The 20,000-nt window shown below is 38.3% G+C and overlaps 1 protein-coding gene across 2 annotated transcripts in view; it reads right to left on the bottom strand.

Annotated features, from left to right (window-relative positions):
- LOC127430849 (one cut domain family member 2-like) overlaps nt 1-15,577 on the bottom strand; it is a 48,140-nt gene extending 32,563 nt beyond the window's left edge. Inside the window, exon 1 of one of the 2 annotated variants that reach the window (XM_051680966.1) lies at nt 14,345-15,577. In XM_051680966.1, the coding sequence (XP_051536926.1) occupies nt 14,345-15,449 (1,105 nt within the window). In that variant the 5' untranslated portion in view covers nt 15,450-15,577. Of the gene's footprint in view, nt 1-14,334 lie in introns of both variants that reach the window. The other variant, XM_051680967.1, reaches the window with a different exon arrangement.
- Between the last annotated feature and the right edge of the window lie 4,423 nt (nt 15,578-20,000).

The raw sequence follows: 20,000 nt of genomic DNA, 5'->3' as shown, positions 1-20,000 counted from the left end.
TGAGTTAAAAGGGATATTCCATTAGAAAATAATAGGCTGGTTTCACGTTTTCTCCTACTGTAATATCAGCCAAAAAAATAAATAAAAAAATAACTAAACAACACTCTTTTAATTGATTGCATTTTGCAAGATTACAAAGACTAATTTTGTCCTTTGTAATCACGTGCACAGTTGAATCGTGCACAATAAGATCAGGAACATGAATTAAGAATGTAAACAGATGTTGACTTTATTAAGTCCTCATATTACATACAAAACAAAACTGAATTATACATGCAGGTGAAGTTGAACGCAGTGTGTGCATTTGTGTGCGTCTTATTTGCTTCCGAAGATGCAAAACAAAACTGAGTGATATAGTAAAAACTGAAGATTCTAGAACAGTCTCTTCTAATTAGTGGTTGACTGATGTGGGTCTTTCAATGAGAGCTGATGCCAATATCAAGAGGACATTATGGCCAATATAATGTGTGTGGTGTGTGTGTTTGTGTGTATATATATATATATGTGTGTGTGTGTGTGTGATATATATATATATATATATATATATATATATATATATATATATATATATATATATATATATATAGCACACACACACACACAAACACACACACCACACACACACACACACAAACACACTCACACACACACACCACACACATACCACACACATACCACACAAACACATAGACCACACACAAACACACACAGTCAAACACACACACAGACACACACACATATACACACCACACACAAACACATACCACAGACACACACACACACACACATCACAGTCAAACACACACAGACACACACACACACACACACACACACACACTCACAGTCACACACACAGACACACACACCACAGACAGACACACACACATCACACACACCACACACAGTCACACACACCACACACATACCACACAGACACATACACAGACAGACACACACACCACACACAAACACACACAGACACACACACAGACAAACTTACACACCACACACACCACACACAAACGCACACCACACACATACCACAGACACACACACAGACACACACACACACACAAACACACACAGTCACAGACACACACACACACACAAACACACACAGTCACACACACAGACACACACACACACACAAACACACACAGTCACACACACAGACACACACACACACACAAACACACACAGTCACACACACAGACACACATACACACACCACACACCACACACAAACACATACACACCACACACACACACCACAGACAGACACACACACACAGACACACATACACACACACACACACACACACAGACACACACACACACACATACACACAGACACACACACAGACACACACACACACACATACAGACACACACACACAGACACACACACACAGACACACACACACACCACACACAAACACACACAGTCACACACACACAGACACACACACACCACACACACACACATACACACCACACACATACCACAGACACACACACACACACATACACACCACACACATACACACAGACACACACACACACACACACACACACACACACACACCGCACACACAGACCCCACTTGATACTGAAAACAATCATAAGTTTGCTCCTTGCAAATGACTGAAAACAGTTGGATAAAATCAAATCTTTGCTCAGCTTTTATTTAAAAAAATATTGCTTGAGTTGTAACACTATCAAATCAGCAATTTATTTATTTTCTTGTTATATGGCTCTTATAGCTGAACAAAAGTCATGAGATTTAATTAAGGTGGAAAGAGCGAGAGATACAGAGACCGAGAGAAGGCGAGCGAGGGGAGGAGGAGGGGCGGCAACATCAGATCAATATTTCGCCACAAAACACGATCAGTAATGATGTTTTCACTTGTTCGGTGAAACCTTCCCATAACAGATGAGAGAAAATCACTGTGTTTTTAATTCGTCTTGTGTTTCAATCTCTTGCTGGGGTTTAATGGTAACGCCGCACCACGGTGAAGCTTCTAGACGTCCATTGTTAGGCCTGATGATCTGAGCACGATATCAACCATTTTCTAAGCACATGATCTTGTGGACACACTCTGTGTGTGTTAGTGTTTGTATGAGAGAGTGAAAGGACTTGCTAAATGCATTATGCTATAGTCGTGCACTTAGCTGTGTCATTCTGTGTATGTGCGGATATCCTTAATGTGGAGAGAGAGAGAGACCTACAGTATGTTCTCTGCAGTGTATCATCTTGCTTTGGTCACTAGTCCTGGCTCAGCTCATTTGCTTTGGCAGCAGAACTAAAATAGGGAAGACCGGGGCTAGTTGTCACACATTGTACTGCACTGAATATTTTTCAAGGTAACTTTATTTTTGAAAGTCACCTTCTGTATAGACATATACCTTAAAGTCTAATGTTTTCAGCATTATTGCCCAGTTGTACTGACTCTATATAGACCTCTATCGTAGGGGCATGTTTTCACACTATATCGGGGGAGGTTGTCATAATGGCTTTCATCAAAATTTAAAAAGTAAAACAATTAATGAATCGGAATAGAATGTAAAAGGTAACATACTAAAATACCAAACCATTGTTTTGGCCAACAGATATTGGAATGAATCTGTTTTTATTTTATAACTCATTAAAAATAAGATAAAATAACAAAAATAATATATAAAGTACATATGAAAACTTTGAATATGGTAAAAATGTGTCAAATTTTCCCAACCTGATATTTATTAAAAATACACATTGTGTCACCTGGTGCTATTTTACTAAAAAAATCAAAGAAACTAACATGAAATGAAGCCTATTTTTGGGTAATTGAGATTTTTTACTTTGTGAGATTCCAGCTAAATGAAATTTAGTATTATTTAATTGAATTATATATATATATATATAATTTATATATATATATATCTTATATGCTGTATGATATATTTAATTTAAATATATATAGTATATTTAATTTAATTATATAATATATATATAATTTATATATATATATATCTTATATACTGTATGATATATTAAATTTATATGTATATATATATATATATATATATATATATATATATATATATATAGTATATTTAATTTAATTATATAGTGTGTATATATATATATATATTATATACTGTATGATATATTTAATATATATATATATATATACAGTATATTTAATTTCATTATATAATATATATACTGTATATATATATATATATATATATATATATATATATATATATCTTATATACTGTATGATATATTTAATTTATATATATATATAGTATATTTAATTTAATTATATAATATATATACAGTATATATATATATATATACTGTATATATATATATATATATATATATATATATATATATATATATATATATATATATTTAGTACATTTAATTATATATATATATATATATACACTGTATGATATATTTAATTTATATATATATATATGTGTGTGTGTGTGTGTGTGTGTGTGTGTGTATATATACTATATATATATATATATATATATATATATATATATATATATATATATATATAGTACATTTAATTACATTTAATTACTTATACATCATAATCCTGTGGTACTGCCTTCCATTTTCTCTGATTTTAATTGAAAGAAAAAAGAAAATAGTTCAACTGCCTCTTTTTAACTGTAAGAAAGAAAGAAGGGGAAAAAAAAACTGTGTTACTGATTTGAGAAACCTGATTGTAAACAATGGGAATAGTAAAAGTAAAATGTCCAGACATATTCCAATAATGAGAATTGTGCCGTAAAATGTTCTAAAAAATATTGTCACAATAGAAAAAAATCTTTATGGTCCTAAATATAGGCTTTCTTTTTTTTAATGCAAAATATAATATATATTTTCATTGTATTGATTCCGGGTTAAATGTGACTTTTGGACATTATCTTGATACATTTTGCAGTTTTGAGAACACAGTTCAACCTTTTGTATAAAATCTACCTTCATTACATAGTTTAGATTTAGATATAGTATATAGATATATAGATATAGTATAGATCTTTTGTTTTAATGTATGCCAAAATGGTTTTATAGCATTTACTTTTTCACCCAAAAATATAATGCTACTGGAGTTGTAGTTAGGAGGACAGAATTCACAAAAATTATAATTTATGACCTCGTTTTGAACTAGGTGTTTGAAACCGAAATTCAAAACTGCTGCTTGAGAAAACGAGCATTTGCGTGATGGGACTTTTGACTCAAATGAGTAACTGAGAAATATTTAAGCTAGAACTGGTAACAAGAATGACTGTTCTATAACCAAATGAATATGAGTATTTGAATGCCTCTTCAGAGGTGAAAGTTCAGCTGAGTTTGATGTGATGACATCAGCAGTTCAAAGGTTTGTTGCCAGACAGAGATATCAGCACACTGATACAGCCAATCAGAACGATCACAAACGATGTGATGAAACAATGCTGATGAGGTAACACTTGTAAACAACATCAGAACATCAGTAAACAATCCAATCAACTTCACAAGCAGACACTGAATGCTTACAAATGCACAACTAGTAAGACTGATTATGTAGACAGATACTTCTTTAGGTCTAAATGGGGGTTTTGGAACCGGTTGGGTCTTGTTTGTTTGTGACCTCTCTTTTTTTTCTTTTTTTTAATCCCCTTTTCTCCCCAATTTCGAATGCCCAATTCCCACTATTTAGTAGGTCCTCGTGGTGGCACGGTTACTCACCTCAATCCGGGTGGTGGAGGACAAGTCTCAGTTGCCTCCGCTTCTGAGATTGTCAATCTGCGTATCTTATCACGTGACTCATTGTGCATGACACTGCGGAGACTCCCAGCATGTGGAGGCTCATGCTACTCTCCACGATCCACGCACAACTTACCACACGCCCCATTGAGAGTGAGAACCACTAATCACGACCACGAGGAGGTTACCCCATGTGACTCTACCCTCCCTAGCAACCGGGCCAATTTGGTTGCTTAGGAGACCTGGCTGAGTCACTCAGCACGCCCTGGATGTGAACTCGCGGCTCCAGGTGTGGTAGTCAGTGTCAATACTCGCTGAGCTACCCAGGCCCTCCAGAAGTGACCTCTCTTGATCATATCATACGTTAACAAAAGCTTGATTTAAAAGAGCATATCTGCAACACTCCACAGTAAATAATGCCTATGTTTATTACGTAAGGTCTTATCTTCTCCTGTCATTTTGAAAAGCAAACATGCACCTCTCTCTTTCCTCATTGCTGAAGTTAACAGTTGCCAGTTCTTTCAGCAGGTACCGGACGAGTGCCCAAACTCAGATTAAACCTAATCTGGACCTAAATTACTCCATTAAAGGAATATTCCGGGTTCAGCTCATTCGACAGCATTTGTGGCATAATGTTGATTACCAAAAATGATTCTTGTATAAACACATACCTGACACAGACATGCTTTCAGTGACTGTTTAAACTTTAATATGCAGCACACCAAAGACTGATTATATTGATCATTTGAGAAGCACAATGGATTCCTCAGTTTGTATATTGTTCTACCGAATCACAAGAAGGAGTTTTTGTTGCACTCCAAATGAAAATCAGGCCAAGAGAAAAATTGGACAGATTCCCCCACAGATTCCCTCTCCCGCTCCGCTCGAGTGATAAAAACATGTTTTTGCCCGCTTGTTTACTGACAGCCGCATTACAGGCTGTTTTGTAGGGCGAGAGACCAAAAACTTTGCCCTTTGCTCAAGCCAGTGCTGACGGCGATCCCGCAATCACAAGACATTTCAGAGCTGCGCGGTCTGACACACAGATAATCATATCAATGACGCTTTATCTCAAAACTGAAAAACAAAAACGCTCTTCCACCTGCTATTGCATCTAATGCATGCTAGCAAACATTATAGATATGCAACATGAAAACATGGATATTCGTTTACCATTTAGATATCTGAAATAGACATAGATGTTGTTTTGTGCATTGTGAGGCTGTAATATTTATCCAACCTAGTCTCATAGAATGAACGTTACTATAACTACATTTTTGCAAATGAACATTTACGTGCCGCGTTCTACGTTTCTCTGCAGCTTCCTGGTGAAATGAACACTAGAGGCGCTACAACAACTGTGCGTTTTATTCACTTTCACAAAAATCACAAGTACAACGGCTAATTATAACTTCAGTAACACTTATTTTTCGCTCTGTTACTCACACACTGCTATGCTATGATATCCAAACACATCATTTGAAAAACACTAAATTTTAATGCTTGGATAACAGACACACTTATTCCAACGTGATGACGTGGCTGCTTCAGAAAAGCGATTTTCATGTCCCATTTGCTTTTAGGACACAATTGGTGAAGTTTAGGTTAAAGTTTTAGGTAAGGAATGTACGTTTTTGTCATTAAAACCTCCAACTGCAGTCACCTTTAAAATCTCGTCTGATTACGACACAATTTCACTCGCTTTTGGCGCCCCCCACTGGACACTGGGAAACTGCAGAAAAATTAATTTCGTAATTTCATTTTACAAAAATGTTGCCATGGCCACTTAATTTTCATGAGGTCAGGCTGCATTTATAATGATTAGTTTGTGTTGTTTTACGCTTCAGCACACATTTAAACATCAGGGTTCCCGCCCTTTTTTGACCAATGTAATCCCGTGACTTCTTCAGGTGTTTGTGTTTCATTCATTGACAAGAGCTGACTCATAACTATGGCTTACAAGCAAATTTTACTCTACACAAGAGCATTATCTAGCTGACTAGATATTTTCCGAGCAGAGGAAAACTAGGAAAATATACAGTTCCATGATTTTTCCAGGCCTAGAAATCACAATTGGAAAATTCCCTTACATTTCCAGGTTTTCCATGACCGTCGGAATCCTGAAACATATTCACAAGCATCTAACACATATCTATAGAGAGGCTGCATATAATTTAGATTTTATGCATTTTAATGCCCAAAATGTTAGGATATCTATAAAACAGCTAAAAACAAACAAACAAACAAACAACCTAATAGAGACTAGGGGTGCACTGTAAAAACATGACTAGTGAGATTTAGTAAGTAAAGTCAATTTGAATGGTATAATATTATGTAAAATCTACTTAACTTCATGACATAATATTGACTAAAGTTAGTGAGTAAATTTAACTTAAACATTTCAGTTAATACAGTAACTTTTACTTGCAAATCTGATGTACGGTGCATGGTACTTATACATTTTTTTGTAGAACATTTCCCATATAGAACTTTCCTAATAAACATGTTTAATCATGTACCACATGACATACGGAGCAGCTGAATGCATGCTATGTAGTGTATTAGACAACATTACTTTTATGGCGATAGAAACAAGATCTAGTGCTGCGCATGCAGACCTCAACACCTGATGCACAAAACACAATGATGGTAACTACTGTATCAACACAATGTTTTTGATCATTAATGGTTAATTTTGAGTACAAAATGAACTTCAGACTTTGTAAAAAAGTTGACAAACGTAACAACAAAATCAACAATAAAAACGGTGCAAATAGACAGTACATGCAAACAGTGAAATCATGCAAGCTCATTAATTATTCAAGCCCAGTGCACGCTAGGAACACAAGCTTCGAAAAGTTACGTAAAATGCTCTTATTTTATTTACCAGTGACATTTACTCAAATTAGCGAATAAATATTAAAACTTTTTCTACGTTCAATACAAGTTAAGCTCAACCGACAGCATTTGTGGCATAATGTTGATTACCACAAATGTATTTCAATATTTCAATTTATTTCCCTCCTTTTCTTTAAAAGTTTACAGTGAGCACTTACAATGGAAGTCAATGGGGGTCAATTTTTGGAGGGTTTAAAGGCAGAAATGTGAAGCTTATAATTTTATAAAAGCACTTACATTAATTCTTCTGGTAAAACTCATGTGTTATTTGAGCTGTAAAGTTTAAATGGTCATTTTTACAGTTGTTTTGTGTTTGTTGACTTTATACCATTATGGCAACAAAGTAAAATTGGCTATAACTTTGCACAGATTAGTAAGTGATCATGTTAAAACACATATAGTTTATGTCTCGTGTCTATACTTTTGAAACAGAGTATTTTAACATTTATGGATTGACCCTATCGACTTCCATCAGGCATGGACTGGCCATAGGGAGAACCGGGACTTTTCCCGGTGGGCCAGCCGCGAAACGGGGCCGAACGGGCGGCGATAAACTGAAACGGGCTGCCGCATTATGCCGAACATGCCGCAACTGGCTGAAGAGGCCTGCAAAACCAGGGCCGGTTTCTATTCCCAGTCTGCCCCTGATTTCCATTGTAAGTGTCTCAATGGAACACAGATTTTTTGCTTTTTTTAAAGAAAAGCAGGGACAGGTCGAAATTAAATTTTGTGCTAATCAACACTATGTGTTACACCTGCTGCACCTGCTATCTCTCCTGTACGCCGCCAGAGGTTGCCATCCCCAGAGTACTAATTCTCATGAACTACATTTCCCATAATCCTCCACTCTGACTGATTACTCTCACATCTGGTTCACATTAACTCTGGTTATTTAAGTTCCCTGTTTTCTGGCATTCAGGGCGAAGTCTTGTTTGCCTTGTCAACATTTCTGAGCGTTATTTACCCATCCTGTTTTCCCTGTGTTTTGACTCCTGCCTGTTCCTCGTATTTCCCAGCCTGCTTGTGAGTTTTTTTTGGATGTATTGCCTGTTTGTTGGATTACCCCTTTGCCTATCGGATTTACTTAGTTTGACTTTCTGGACTGTTTACCTGTGTATCGAACTATTGCCTGCCTTTTTGTTTTTCCTTATTTTTGCTACTTTGTTTTACTATTTATTCTGTTATTAAAATTGCACATGAATCTTAACACACCTGCCTCGGCGTCCTTGCTGCACTAGCCACAAATGCTGGAATATTCCTTTAAGTAGAAACGTACATAAAATTTTCAAGTTCACGCTTTTACTCACTTATTCAATGTAGAAAGTCTTTTCTGCTGTATTTACTACAATGCAAAATAATTTTTTATGAGTGTGGGCTCCTTTGACTAACCACCTAGCAACCACTCAGAACACCCTAGAAACTGCACAGCAATGTGTTAAAAAGCACTCAGAATACCTTACCGCATAGCAACACCCTGGAAACCACACACAACACTCTAGTATCATGGTGGCAATTTTTGCCAGTTTTATTTAATGGTCTCATCTAAAGCATAATCTTATTACTTATAAAGTCATCTCAAGTCTTTGTTTATTTTTTTAATGATAGTAATGTTATCTCATCCGGCCTCTTTTCATGTCACTTTGTTTGCATTGGCCCGTTTTCTTTATCGAAAGCCGTATCACCACAGTAACAAAGAGGATCTGAAAATCTATTGGCTCAATCATATTTCTGCTGGGATTATTTCACTCTCTTGCCCCGTGTTTCACACTTATTGGGTTGAGAAGAGAATCTCATCTCTAAAAGGTCCCTCAAAGCACCACAAAGCCATTATAATTATCACAGACCGGTTCTGTCCGGTGCCGTGAGACGCCCCGGTCATGTGTGAAGGTCACCGGCCGCATCCTTTTAACGCCAATCTTCTCCACACAGAGCTAGAGTGATTAAACTGCCTTTTAAACACCTAAAATTCACTTGAAAGCATCAGGATTTGGTTATCCGGGTCATCCGGGCGGCTTCCACAGGTTTTAATTAGCCTTTTAAACAATTGCAGCTCGGAATAGACCGGCAGGATTTGTTTTTGCGCCGAGTCAGACGGGTGCTCGGAACGTTCCTCCAGCGTCAGCTTTACTGGAACAAGTCCGGATCGGGTTCCAAATCAATGCATACTGGGTGCACACGTTTATGTTATTGTTGCCAGCATTAATGCCCTTTTAATCTTTAAGAGATTACCCAGATCGATTCGCCGTCATTCAGCAACACATATTTGTTTGAGAAAGTGACACACACACACACACACACACACACATATGAATGACAGGATGAAAATAAACAGCAGTGATACGGTGTTATTTTGGTCTCTTTGTCCTGGTTCTCCACTTTTGAGATGACACAACACACAGCCACCATCAACCAGAACTAGATCTCTGATTTCATCAGTAAAAGTGATATCATACAGTTACTGACAATTAATGCATCTTTGCTTTCACTTTTCATATAAACAATTCTGCCTCTTTAGAAATCAAATGGCCACTGATATATCTGATAGTATCTACAACCTTACGTTGATATACAAACTAGTGAGAGACCAACATCTCAGCCATGCCAATAAATTGGCCAATATTTCAAGATTAACTGTACCCGCTCGACCGATTAACAGGAATTAACCAAAATCTAGCTTTGTCAGTGGGACATGCACAAACAAAGTATTTTCAGCATATACTGCATGTGTCTCGATTGCTATACTTAAATTCTATTAGCGTACATCTCATATACTGATATCTTATCGGCCATTTGCCAACCAACTTCCTAGTTATCGGTATCGGCAATCAACGACTAATTTAAAAAGTCCATAAGTTTGATATATTGAATATATTCTGCACTATTTCTAGGTCACTATAATCAATGTAAGCCTATTTGTGACATTGAAGATGCTAATTATTATACATCTCAAATAGCGACATTTTATCTTCAACTGGCCACCCAACTTCCTATTTATCGGTACCGTCCAGTGAAAAACTGATATCGATTGACTGCTAATTTGAACAATCTAATATACAGTAGGGTCCAAAAGTCTAATATATTGAAATTCTGGGATTTTTTTATTTTATTTTTTTATTTAAACCTGAAATATTTATAACAAAGAAATATTATGACATAAAATGAAGAAGAAATATTTAAGACTCTGTACTATTTTTATCTCACTATAATCAAACATGAGCACATTTTTTTGCACTGACCATGTTAACTACAAAAGCTCAGATTTCCTTGCTTCCATTACAGCATTCTCAAATCATGCTGGATGGCATGATCATCAGGTTTTGTTCATGCCAGCTCAATTGCATCCCATGGCAACACAAATACTGTACTAAGACATTATGAAATTCATGTTCATGCTACATGTTATGTTTTAAAAGCATTGTCTCTAGTCGTTTCAGACTTTTGGACCCCACTGATTATCTAAGTCATTTATATTTCATATCTAACTACCTCCCTGTCTTGCAGCCCAATTTATCTGTCTTCGCCTAATTGGAAAGTGAAATAGTCATCGCACAAGCCCAAATCATAACAGACATCTCTCCGAATCCAGCCATTATTTATCTCAGCGTCTCTTATTTACGGGCCTGGACCGTGTTGTTCCCAGCACCTGCTCTGTTTCAATCTTGTATAACAGCGCTTGTCCCGTTTGATTGTGTAGTTAATAAAGTTGTTTGTCCACACTGGACAGCACAGCCCGAGGTTTGTCTCAGCGGCTGATTGCTTGTGCACTGTGACTCCAATGAGGTCCAGTCACATGTCATGTTTGATTTGACTAAATGAATAGCGCAAAGACAGCCTCGTTTTCTTTGGGGGAATCAGGCACCTTCACCCGCTGATGTTAAAGAGACTTTCTAATAACTTCCATGAATAAGTTATTTGCAAGCATTATGTAATGCTTAACAAATCAGTATTTACAATCAGTGGGGTTCAAAAGTCTGAGTCCACTAGTGAATATGCTGCTGTTTTGCATTTTGTTTTGTTTTTTTTCATTTCAAATCACATCATATGAATAACAGTTTGAGCTAAAAGTTGAATTTAATGACTTTAATGATGGCATGCACTGGACTGGCATGAACAAATCCTAATGGTCATGTTATCCACGGCGATTTGAGAATGTTCCAATGGAAGCAAGGAAATCTGACAAAAGAGTAAGTGCAATGAGATATCGTGGTCAATGTCACAAATTTAGGCTACTATACTAAATATTTCTTCTACAATTTAGTTATAGCTTTTTTTCTTTACTAATTTAATTTCCAGGTAAAAATAAAAATCCCAGATTTTCAATGTGGACTTTCAGATCCCAATGTATATGAAAATATGAGTTTAATGACATTTGTAACACTTTCAATGTACAGAAAGTAATGATCTAAAGGTTTTAAGCATTGTATAATGTAATTAACTACATCTGTTAGTGTTATGAATAAAAACATGATCATAAAGTGCTACCAAAACATGCCTTTTTTGCTGAATGTTGCATTTACAGTGATTTGCGACATTTACATGCATGCTACATTCGTGTTCTTTCTTCATGACATTTTAACTGAGGTTTAAGCCAACATGAAACACAGTGGCAAATCCTTCTGTCTGGGTCAGACATTTATGATGTCATTTACGATGGTATGATGTCATAATGTGCAATTCCTCGAACACCCTTATTTGTTTCACTGTTTTTTGCTTTTTCAAATGCTCCGAAACAAAAGGCAGGTGCTGAGCTGCACATCTCTGCCTGTTTAACCCAAGACAAGGTGATGTTTTGTGCGTTGAGCTGAGGGTCACGCAGAGATTCTATCAATAATTCATCAAGCCGCTGCAGCCTCTGTTCTTCTTTTCAATTCCCCTGCAGCTCACATAATACCTTCCCCCCAACCCAAACCATCTGTGAGCCCAGAGTCCTGCAGGGATCCAGCATTAAAGAGCATCTCCAAAGAGCAATGACGCTTTTCAAGAATTCTGCTGTTGAAAATGCTGTATCTCTATCATATCCATATGTTTTTCTTTCTGCATAAAGATGCATTTGCTTTTGACTACATTCACCCTAAAGCGCTCCGGGCTGTCCATATAGAGCATTTTATAAGCTGGATGTATTGAGCGTATGTTGTTAAGCCATATTCAGATAATCAATGACAGTAACGATGGAATGTTTTGATAAAGATGCCAGTGTTTTGGTATGTGATCCGCCTGCAAAATTCTGAGAAAAGCTATTTAATATTGTTTGGTGCAATCCACACAATAAAACACAGCTTTTTCTATATAATTATTTTTTTTGTTCAACCTAAAAAAAATTAGATGTATAATGTTGTAGCATTTACATTACTTAGTTTTACTCAAGTCAAATATATTATCTACGAATGAATCAATCTGACTTCATTAGTTTACACCAACAAAAAGTCATTTTTAACAGAAATAGCTCTTTAGGATAACAAGAGCATAGAATGCATTTCCCCTTTTGCTGAGTAAAAATTAATTTTCACTTCACTTTTGCTCATTGTTGTTTATGTAAATTGGAAATATAATACAAAAATGTCATTCGATTGAATCAGCCTTACTCCGCTGGATTACCAAAATGCATTTGTAACAGATGAAGATCATAGATGAGTAACAACAGTTCACTTTACTCTTTTGTTGACAGTAAAATCAATTTTCACTTCACTTTTGCTCTTCTTTATGCAGTTTGAAAGTGTGATACAAAAATGCAAATCACACACTATATATATAAGTTAATGCATAGATTGCATGCTACACGTCTGCGTTGCACAATGCATGAGACATCAGAACTGTCCATTATTTCAGTGAATGATTGTGCATCATCCTACAAATTAAAAATCAATATGCACCAAGCTTTTATTGTAACGCACTGATAGGATGCTATTCAACAACAGGACACCTATCTGACACCTATAAGCACCCCCACAGAAACTACAGAAAATCCAAGATCTGGTAAAACCAAGTCCTGCGTTTTCTTCAGATGAACAAAGAAACGCGGGCTGCGCCGCCCAGCGCTAGAGGGGGCAACAAGCCCGATGTCGAGGGGTAGGAGGGGAATAACAGTCCAGTAATTACCAACACATCCCTATTCTCTCTGGAAAGCCTTTCTTTAACACACACACACACAAACACACACACACACATGAACTAAAACGCCTCTTGCATTGCATGCCAGCCCAACTTGTGCTTACAGAATATTTGGAGTGTTTTTTAATGAAATCACATCACGAATTGTGCTGGTAAGCAATAGATAGACATTGCGGAGAAAGAAAATTAAATAGAAAATGTACTGGAAAAATATTTTCTTTAAAGTAGTGGTGAAATAATATTGTTTAGCTACACAAAAATCATTATGCCCGGAGATGGACGTTTAGTAAATAACATTTTGACGCCTTTATCCGTTAATACAACCGAAAGTCGTGCAACAAAATAATTTAATTAAAAGAAAATCTAAAAATCTAATTTTTTTTTTTTTTTTTTTTTTAGGTAAAAAGATAAATAATCCGATGTTTTGACTGTCAATATTGATCGCCCTTATTGACAATTCAATCGGTGTAATTGCAACAAACAAAAATAAATAAATAAATAAAACTAAATAACAAAATAAATCATCAAACACAGCAGCAGCAATTGGGGATTGTTTGAAAATCAGATACCTTGTCTTACCTGCAAGCCGAAGGGCCGACATCCTCTGAAACTCGGGCTCCTGTAACCATTTCCACATTCGGCGAAACGTCTCCCGTCCCGACTTGAGTTTACTCCAGGGTTTGGGGTTCCGGAGCAGGTCGGACAGGGTGCCCTGCGAGCGACACAGCACCCGCTGCGCGAAGATGGCCTGCGGGATGCTGTAGCGCTTCAGCTCGGCCGTGATGCGCTGAGCCACTTCTTTGGTGTTGATCTCTTCCAGCTGTCCCGAACCTTGCGTTCCAGAGGAGGAGGAGGGCGGTCTGTCCCGGTTGGAAGCCAACACGGGCCCGTGGGATTGAGGGTGGCCCGGATGCCCGGTGTGGTGCATCCCGTTCAAATGGGGGGGCATCATGCCCGCCGCGGGGCCACCGAGGCCTCGGGAGAGGTGCTGGTCCCCTCTGGCCAACATGGCAGTGTGCGCGTCAAAGTTGGAGCTCAGCATCTTGTCGTGGCCGTGCGCGCCGTAGTTGTGGAGCGTTTGCTGGGCGTTGTGGATGGAGCCCAAGCCGTTGCCGAGTGGACTGCTGGCCAGGGGGGACAAGCTCTGACCCATCCCGCTCATGTCTTTATGATAGTGGCTGTAGAGGTTGTTCATGGCCGGCAGAGCTCTCTCGTCCCGCATGAGAGTGAAACTCCCGCTCACGTTCCCAGAGAGACGCTGGTGGTGGTGGTGGTGATGCGGATGGTGGAATTTGTCGGACACGGTGGAGATGGGTGGTAGAGTCTGCAGCGGGGTCAGCGTGGTGTAAGTGCCGCTCATCCCGGGCGGGGACGTGTCGCATGGCATGCTCATGGCGTGATGGAGCGGCAGGGACAGCTCCGGACGGTACTCTCCTCCGGCGCCGTCCAGAATCGATGCCATACTGGACACCATCGCGGAGCGCGACGATGCCACGGTCAGATCCTGGTGTATCCGTAACTGAGCCCCCGCGTTGCGATTGTGATGGGGGCTGTGGCTCATCAAGTCCTGCTCATGACTCACTCCACCGTGGAGGTTGCCAATGTCCATTGTCATCTCTGGGTTCATGGCGTACGCATCCAAATCCTTGGCCAGGCATCGATAGGCGTTATAGGCAGTCTTCATTCAGTCCATTGATTTATTCCAAGCTTTATGCCAGGGATGGGTTTTTTCCTCTCCGTTTGAGTGCTTCTCTAAGGCCTCTCGGTTATTGTTTTTCTTTCAATAAATAAATAAATAAAAAACACCGATCTCTATCAGACGGGCCAGTGCTGAAATCTCCCCATGTCCGAGCCCTCTACTCCTCCTGCGTCTTCTGTTTGGCCAGCTGCTAGGGTTCGGGGTGGGCTTGCTCCGCGCGCACCCGACCCTGCTGGAACGGGAGGGCACTTCGGCTTGATTGACGTTCTCTGTGACCAATCGAATTCCTTTCTGGGCTTGCCTGCGCGCAGCTTATAAGCGTTCTAACCAATCCCTGATGCTCACAAGAGGCTGTTTGGAACGGTTGAGATTTGTTCGCAGCCTTTGCATCTGGAATCTTACGACAGTCAGTCTTTATGTCCCTTTACTGTCATCTGTCTGTCTGTCTGTCTGTCTGTCTGTCTATCTATCCATCTACAGTGCTGTGGAAAAGTATTTGCCCCTATCCTGATTTCTTCTATTTTTCTGTATTTTGCATACTAAGTTGTTTTAGATCTTCAAACAAGATATAACATAAAACAAAGGCAACCTGAGTAAACACAAAATACAGTTTTCATATATATATATATATATATATATATATATATATATATATATATATATATATATATTATTGAAGCAAAAAAAGTTATCCAACACCTACAGTATATCACCCATGTGAAAAACTAACTGCCCCCTTTAAACTTAATATCTGGTTGTGTCAACTTTAGCAGCAACAACTGCGACCAAATGCTTCTGATATCTGGAGATCAGTCTTTCACAACGCTGTGGGGGAATTTTATCCCACTCTTCTTCACAGAACTGCTTTAGTTCAGTCACATTGGAGGATTTTCGAGCATGAACTGCCCGTTTAATGTCCTGCCACAGCATCTCAAGCGGGTTCAAGTCAGGACTTTGACTAGGCCACTCCAAAACTTAAATTTAGCTGCTTTTGAGTCATTCAGAGGTGGACTTACTCCTATGCTTTGGATCATTGTCTTGCTGCATAATCCAGTTGTGCTTGAGCTTCAACTCATGGACTGATGACCGGACGTTCTCCTTTAGGATTTTCTGGTAGAGAGCAGAATTCATGTTTCCCTCAATTATTGCAAGTCGCCCTGAAGCAGCAAAGCATCCCCACACATCACACTACCACCACCATGCTTGACTGTAGGTATGATGTTCTTTTTGTGGAATTCTGTGTTTGATTTACACCAGATGTAACGGGACTCCTGTCTTCCAAACAGTTCCACTTTCGACTCATCAGTCCACAGAACAATCTCCCAAAAGGTTTGAGGATCATCAAGGTGTGTTTTGGCAAAATTCAGACGAGTCTTAATGTTCTTCTGGGTTAGCAGTGGTTTTCGCCTCACCACTCTTCCATGGATGACATTTTTGGCCAGTGTCTTTCTGATAGTGGAGTCATGAACAGTGACCTTTATTAGTGCGAGAGAGGCCTGCAGTTCCTTGGATGTTGTCCTGGGCTTTTTTGTGACTTCCTGGATGAGTCGTCGCTGTGCTCTTGGAGGAATTTTGGAAGGTCGGCCACTTCTGGGAAGGTTCACTACTGTGCCAAGTTTTCTCCATTTGGAGATAATGGCTTTCACGGTGGTTCTTTGGAGTCCTAGAGCCTTTGAAAAAGCTTTGTAACCCTTCCCAGACTGATGTATTTCAATCACCTTTTTCCTGATAATTTCTGGAATTTCTTTTGACCTTGGCATAGTGTGCTACTGGGTGAGACCTTTTAGCCAACTTCATGCTGCTGAAAAAGTTCTATTTATGTGTTGATTTGATTGAACAGTGCTGACAGTAATCAGGTCTGTGTGTGTCTAGTCCAGCTGAACACCATTATGAATGCAGTTTCATAGATTTGGGGATTTAGTAACTAAGGGCAAATACTTTTTCACACATGCCCAGTTGGTATTGGATAACTTTTTTGCTTCAATAAATAACATTATCATTTAAAAACTGTATTTTGTGTTTACTCAGATTGCCTTTGTTTTATGTTACATTTTGTTTGATTTTTTGAAACAATTTAGTGTGAAAAACACAAAAACAGAAGAAATCAGGATGGGGCAAATACTTTTCCACAGCACTCTATCTATCTATCTATCTATCTATCTATCTGTCTGTCTGTCTGTCTGTCTGTCTGTCTGTCTTTCTATATGTCTGTCTGTCTGTCTGTCTTTCTATCTATCTATCTATCTATCTATCTATCTGTCTGTCTGTCTGTCTGTCTGTCTGTCTGTGTATCTATCTATCTATCCATCTATCTATCTATCTATCTATCTATCTATCTATCTATCTGTCTGTCTGTCTGTCTGTCTGTCTGTCTGTCTGTCTGTCTATCTATCTGTCTGTCTCTCTGTCTGTCTGTCTGTCTTTCTATCTATCTATCTATCTATCTATCTATCTATCTATCTATCTATCTATCTATCTGTCTGTCTGTCTGTCTGTCTGTCTGTCTGTCTATCTATCTATCTATCTATCTATCTGTCTGTCTGTCTGTCTGTCTGTCTGTCTGTCTGTCTGTCTGTCTCTCTGTCTGTCTGTCTGTCTATCTATCTATCTATCTATCTATCTGTCTGTCTGTCTGTCTGTCTATCTGTCTGTCTGTCTGTCTGTCTGTCTGTCTGTCTTTCTGTCTGTCTATCTGTCTGTCTGTCTGTCTGTCTGTCTGTCTGTCTATCTATCTATCTATCTGTCTGTCTCTCTGTCTGTCTGTCTGTCTTTCTATCTATCTATCTATCTATCTATCTATCTATCTATCTATCTATCTATCTATCTATCTGTCTGTCTCTCTGTCTGTCTGTCTGTCTGTCTGTCTGTCTGTCTTTCTATCTATCTATCTATGCTCAAAAAATCGTAGTTAATAAATCAGTTAAACACTTAAGTCAATTGCTTATATTTTATGCATGTTCCAGCAACATATCTAATAATCATTGCTTCCTTGCATACGTTTAACTAATTTTTCAAAACGAATTATGCATATTTTCATAGTGTTGTAGGCCTGTCATTATACTAGTGCAAAATGTAAATACAAGCCTGTTTGTTCTGTTTTCAGTCAGTGATCCTAAATCCTCGTTTCTTTTTGTATAGTGAAATTTGGCAATGGTTGTGTTGAGGAACGCTTTATTTTGTTTATAAACACACATTTACCCTGTCATTTCTTTTCTTTCTTTTTTTTTTTCTTTTTTTTTAATGCACTGCAACGAATGGCCACATCTACAGCAAACGTGTAAATTCCAACACAAAGTTATTGCAGTTTAAATGATAAGCTTTAAATATTTGAAATGATTTTAACCACATTGCCAATTGTACTGTAAATGCGCTTCACGTCGGGCATTAGAGATATTTAGTGTTTAATCGATCAATCCACGTGCATAGAAACTTATTTCAAGTGCCTCAAGACTTTGGCTTTATATTCTGATTCGGCTTGAACTGTTTCAGAAGTAACAGATTTCTCGAATGCCGGTTGCTTTAGTTTGGAGCTTGCGCAGATGTTGCTTTTGTCTAAAGAGACTGTAATTAAGGATGAGCGACAGAAGTCTGAAAAGCGTGACCTATTTTTCTTTTGATCAGCTGTCAGAGGAGGAGCAGGAGGTGCTGGGGGCCTGTCTGTCTATTCTTCACGGGCCTCTTCCCGGCTCTTCAGCTGCCGAGCCACAAATTGGAGGAAAAGTGCCTGTGCCTGCCACACGACCGGGGGAAATGCAGTGACGGATACACAAAAGTTTGATTCCTGCTCTAATGTTCTCCAAGAGCTTTTGTGATGCTTTGCTCCGGCACACTCCACCTAAAGTGAAGAATCAGCGGCTGAAAAAGGCTCTTATTCATGTCAAAAATCAATATTTGAACGAGAGAGAGAGAGAGAGAGAGAGAGAGAGAGGTCCAACATGAACGTTGCCCAAACACCGACATTATTTATTTATTTATTTATTTTAAGGCGAATTAACGCCTTTACTTTCTGTAGGCCTAGGCTCTTGTTCTTTAAAGGTTTTGATATTATTATATTATAAGTATGGGCTATTGTCCATCGATATGGGTTTTTCGACAGCCGATGGCCGATATAATACATTTAATCGTTATAATTTAATGATAGCATATGAAACACTTCATATGTCCCTTTAAAATATTTTAGCAAAAACATCTAAAAACAGGACAAATGTATCCCTTGACAAAGATGACTGTATATGGGACCAAAACTTTAAAGAGTGTAATCAGGGTCCTAGCTAGTGGGGTGAAAGGTGGTAACGATTCCTGGGGTCCACAGGTCCAGGGGGGCCCCACAACAAATTCTAAACTTTATTTATTTTTTAAATAGGAAAGGGGCCCTGAGCAATATACTGTCAGGGGGCCCAGAATACCTTGCTATGGCCCTGAGTGTAATTAAAGGATTATTGCACTTTTAATACAAGTTCAGCTCAGTTAACAGCATTTGAGGCGTAATGTTGATTACCACAAAAATTCAGTTCGACTCGTCCCTCCTTTTCTTTA

The sequence above is a fragment of the Myxocyprinus asiaticus genome, chromosome 40, assembly GCF_019703515.2.
Source record: "Myxocyprinus asiaticus isolate MX2 ecotype Aquarium Trade chromosome 40, UBuf_Myxa_2, whole genome shotgun sequence".
Lineage (NCBI taxonomy): Eukaryota > Metazoa > Chordata > Actinopteri > Cypriniformes > Catostomidae > Myxocyprinus > Myxocyprinus asiaticus.
The sequence above is the reverse complement of the archived record's forward strand: the minus strand, read 5'-3'. Positions and strand labels throughout refer to the sequence as shown.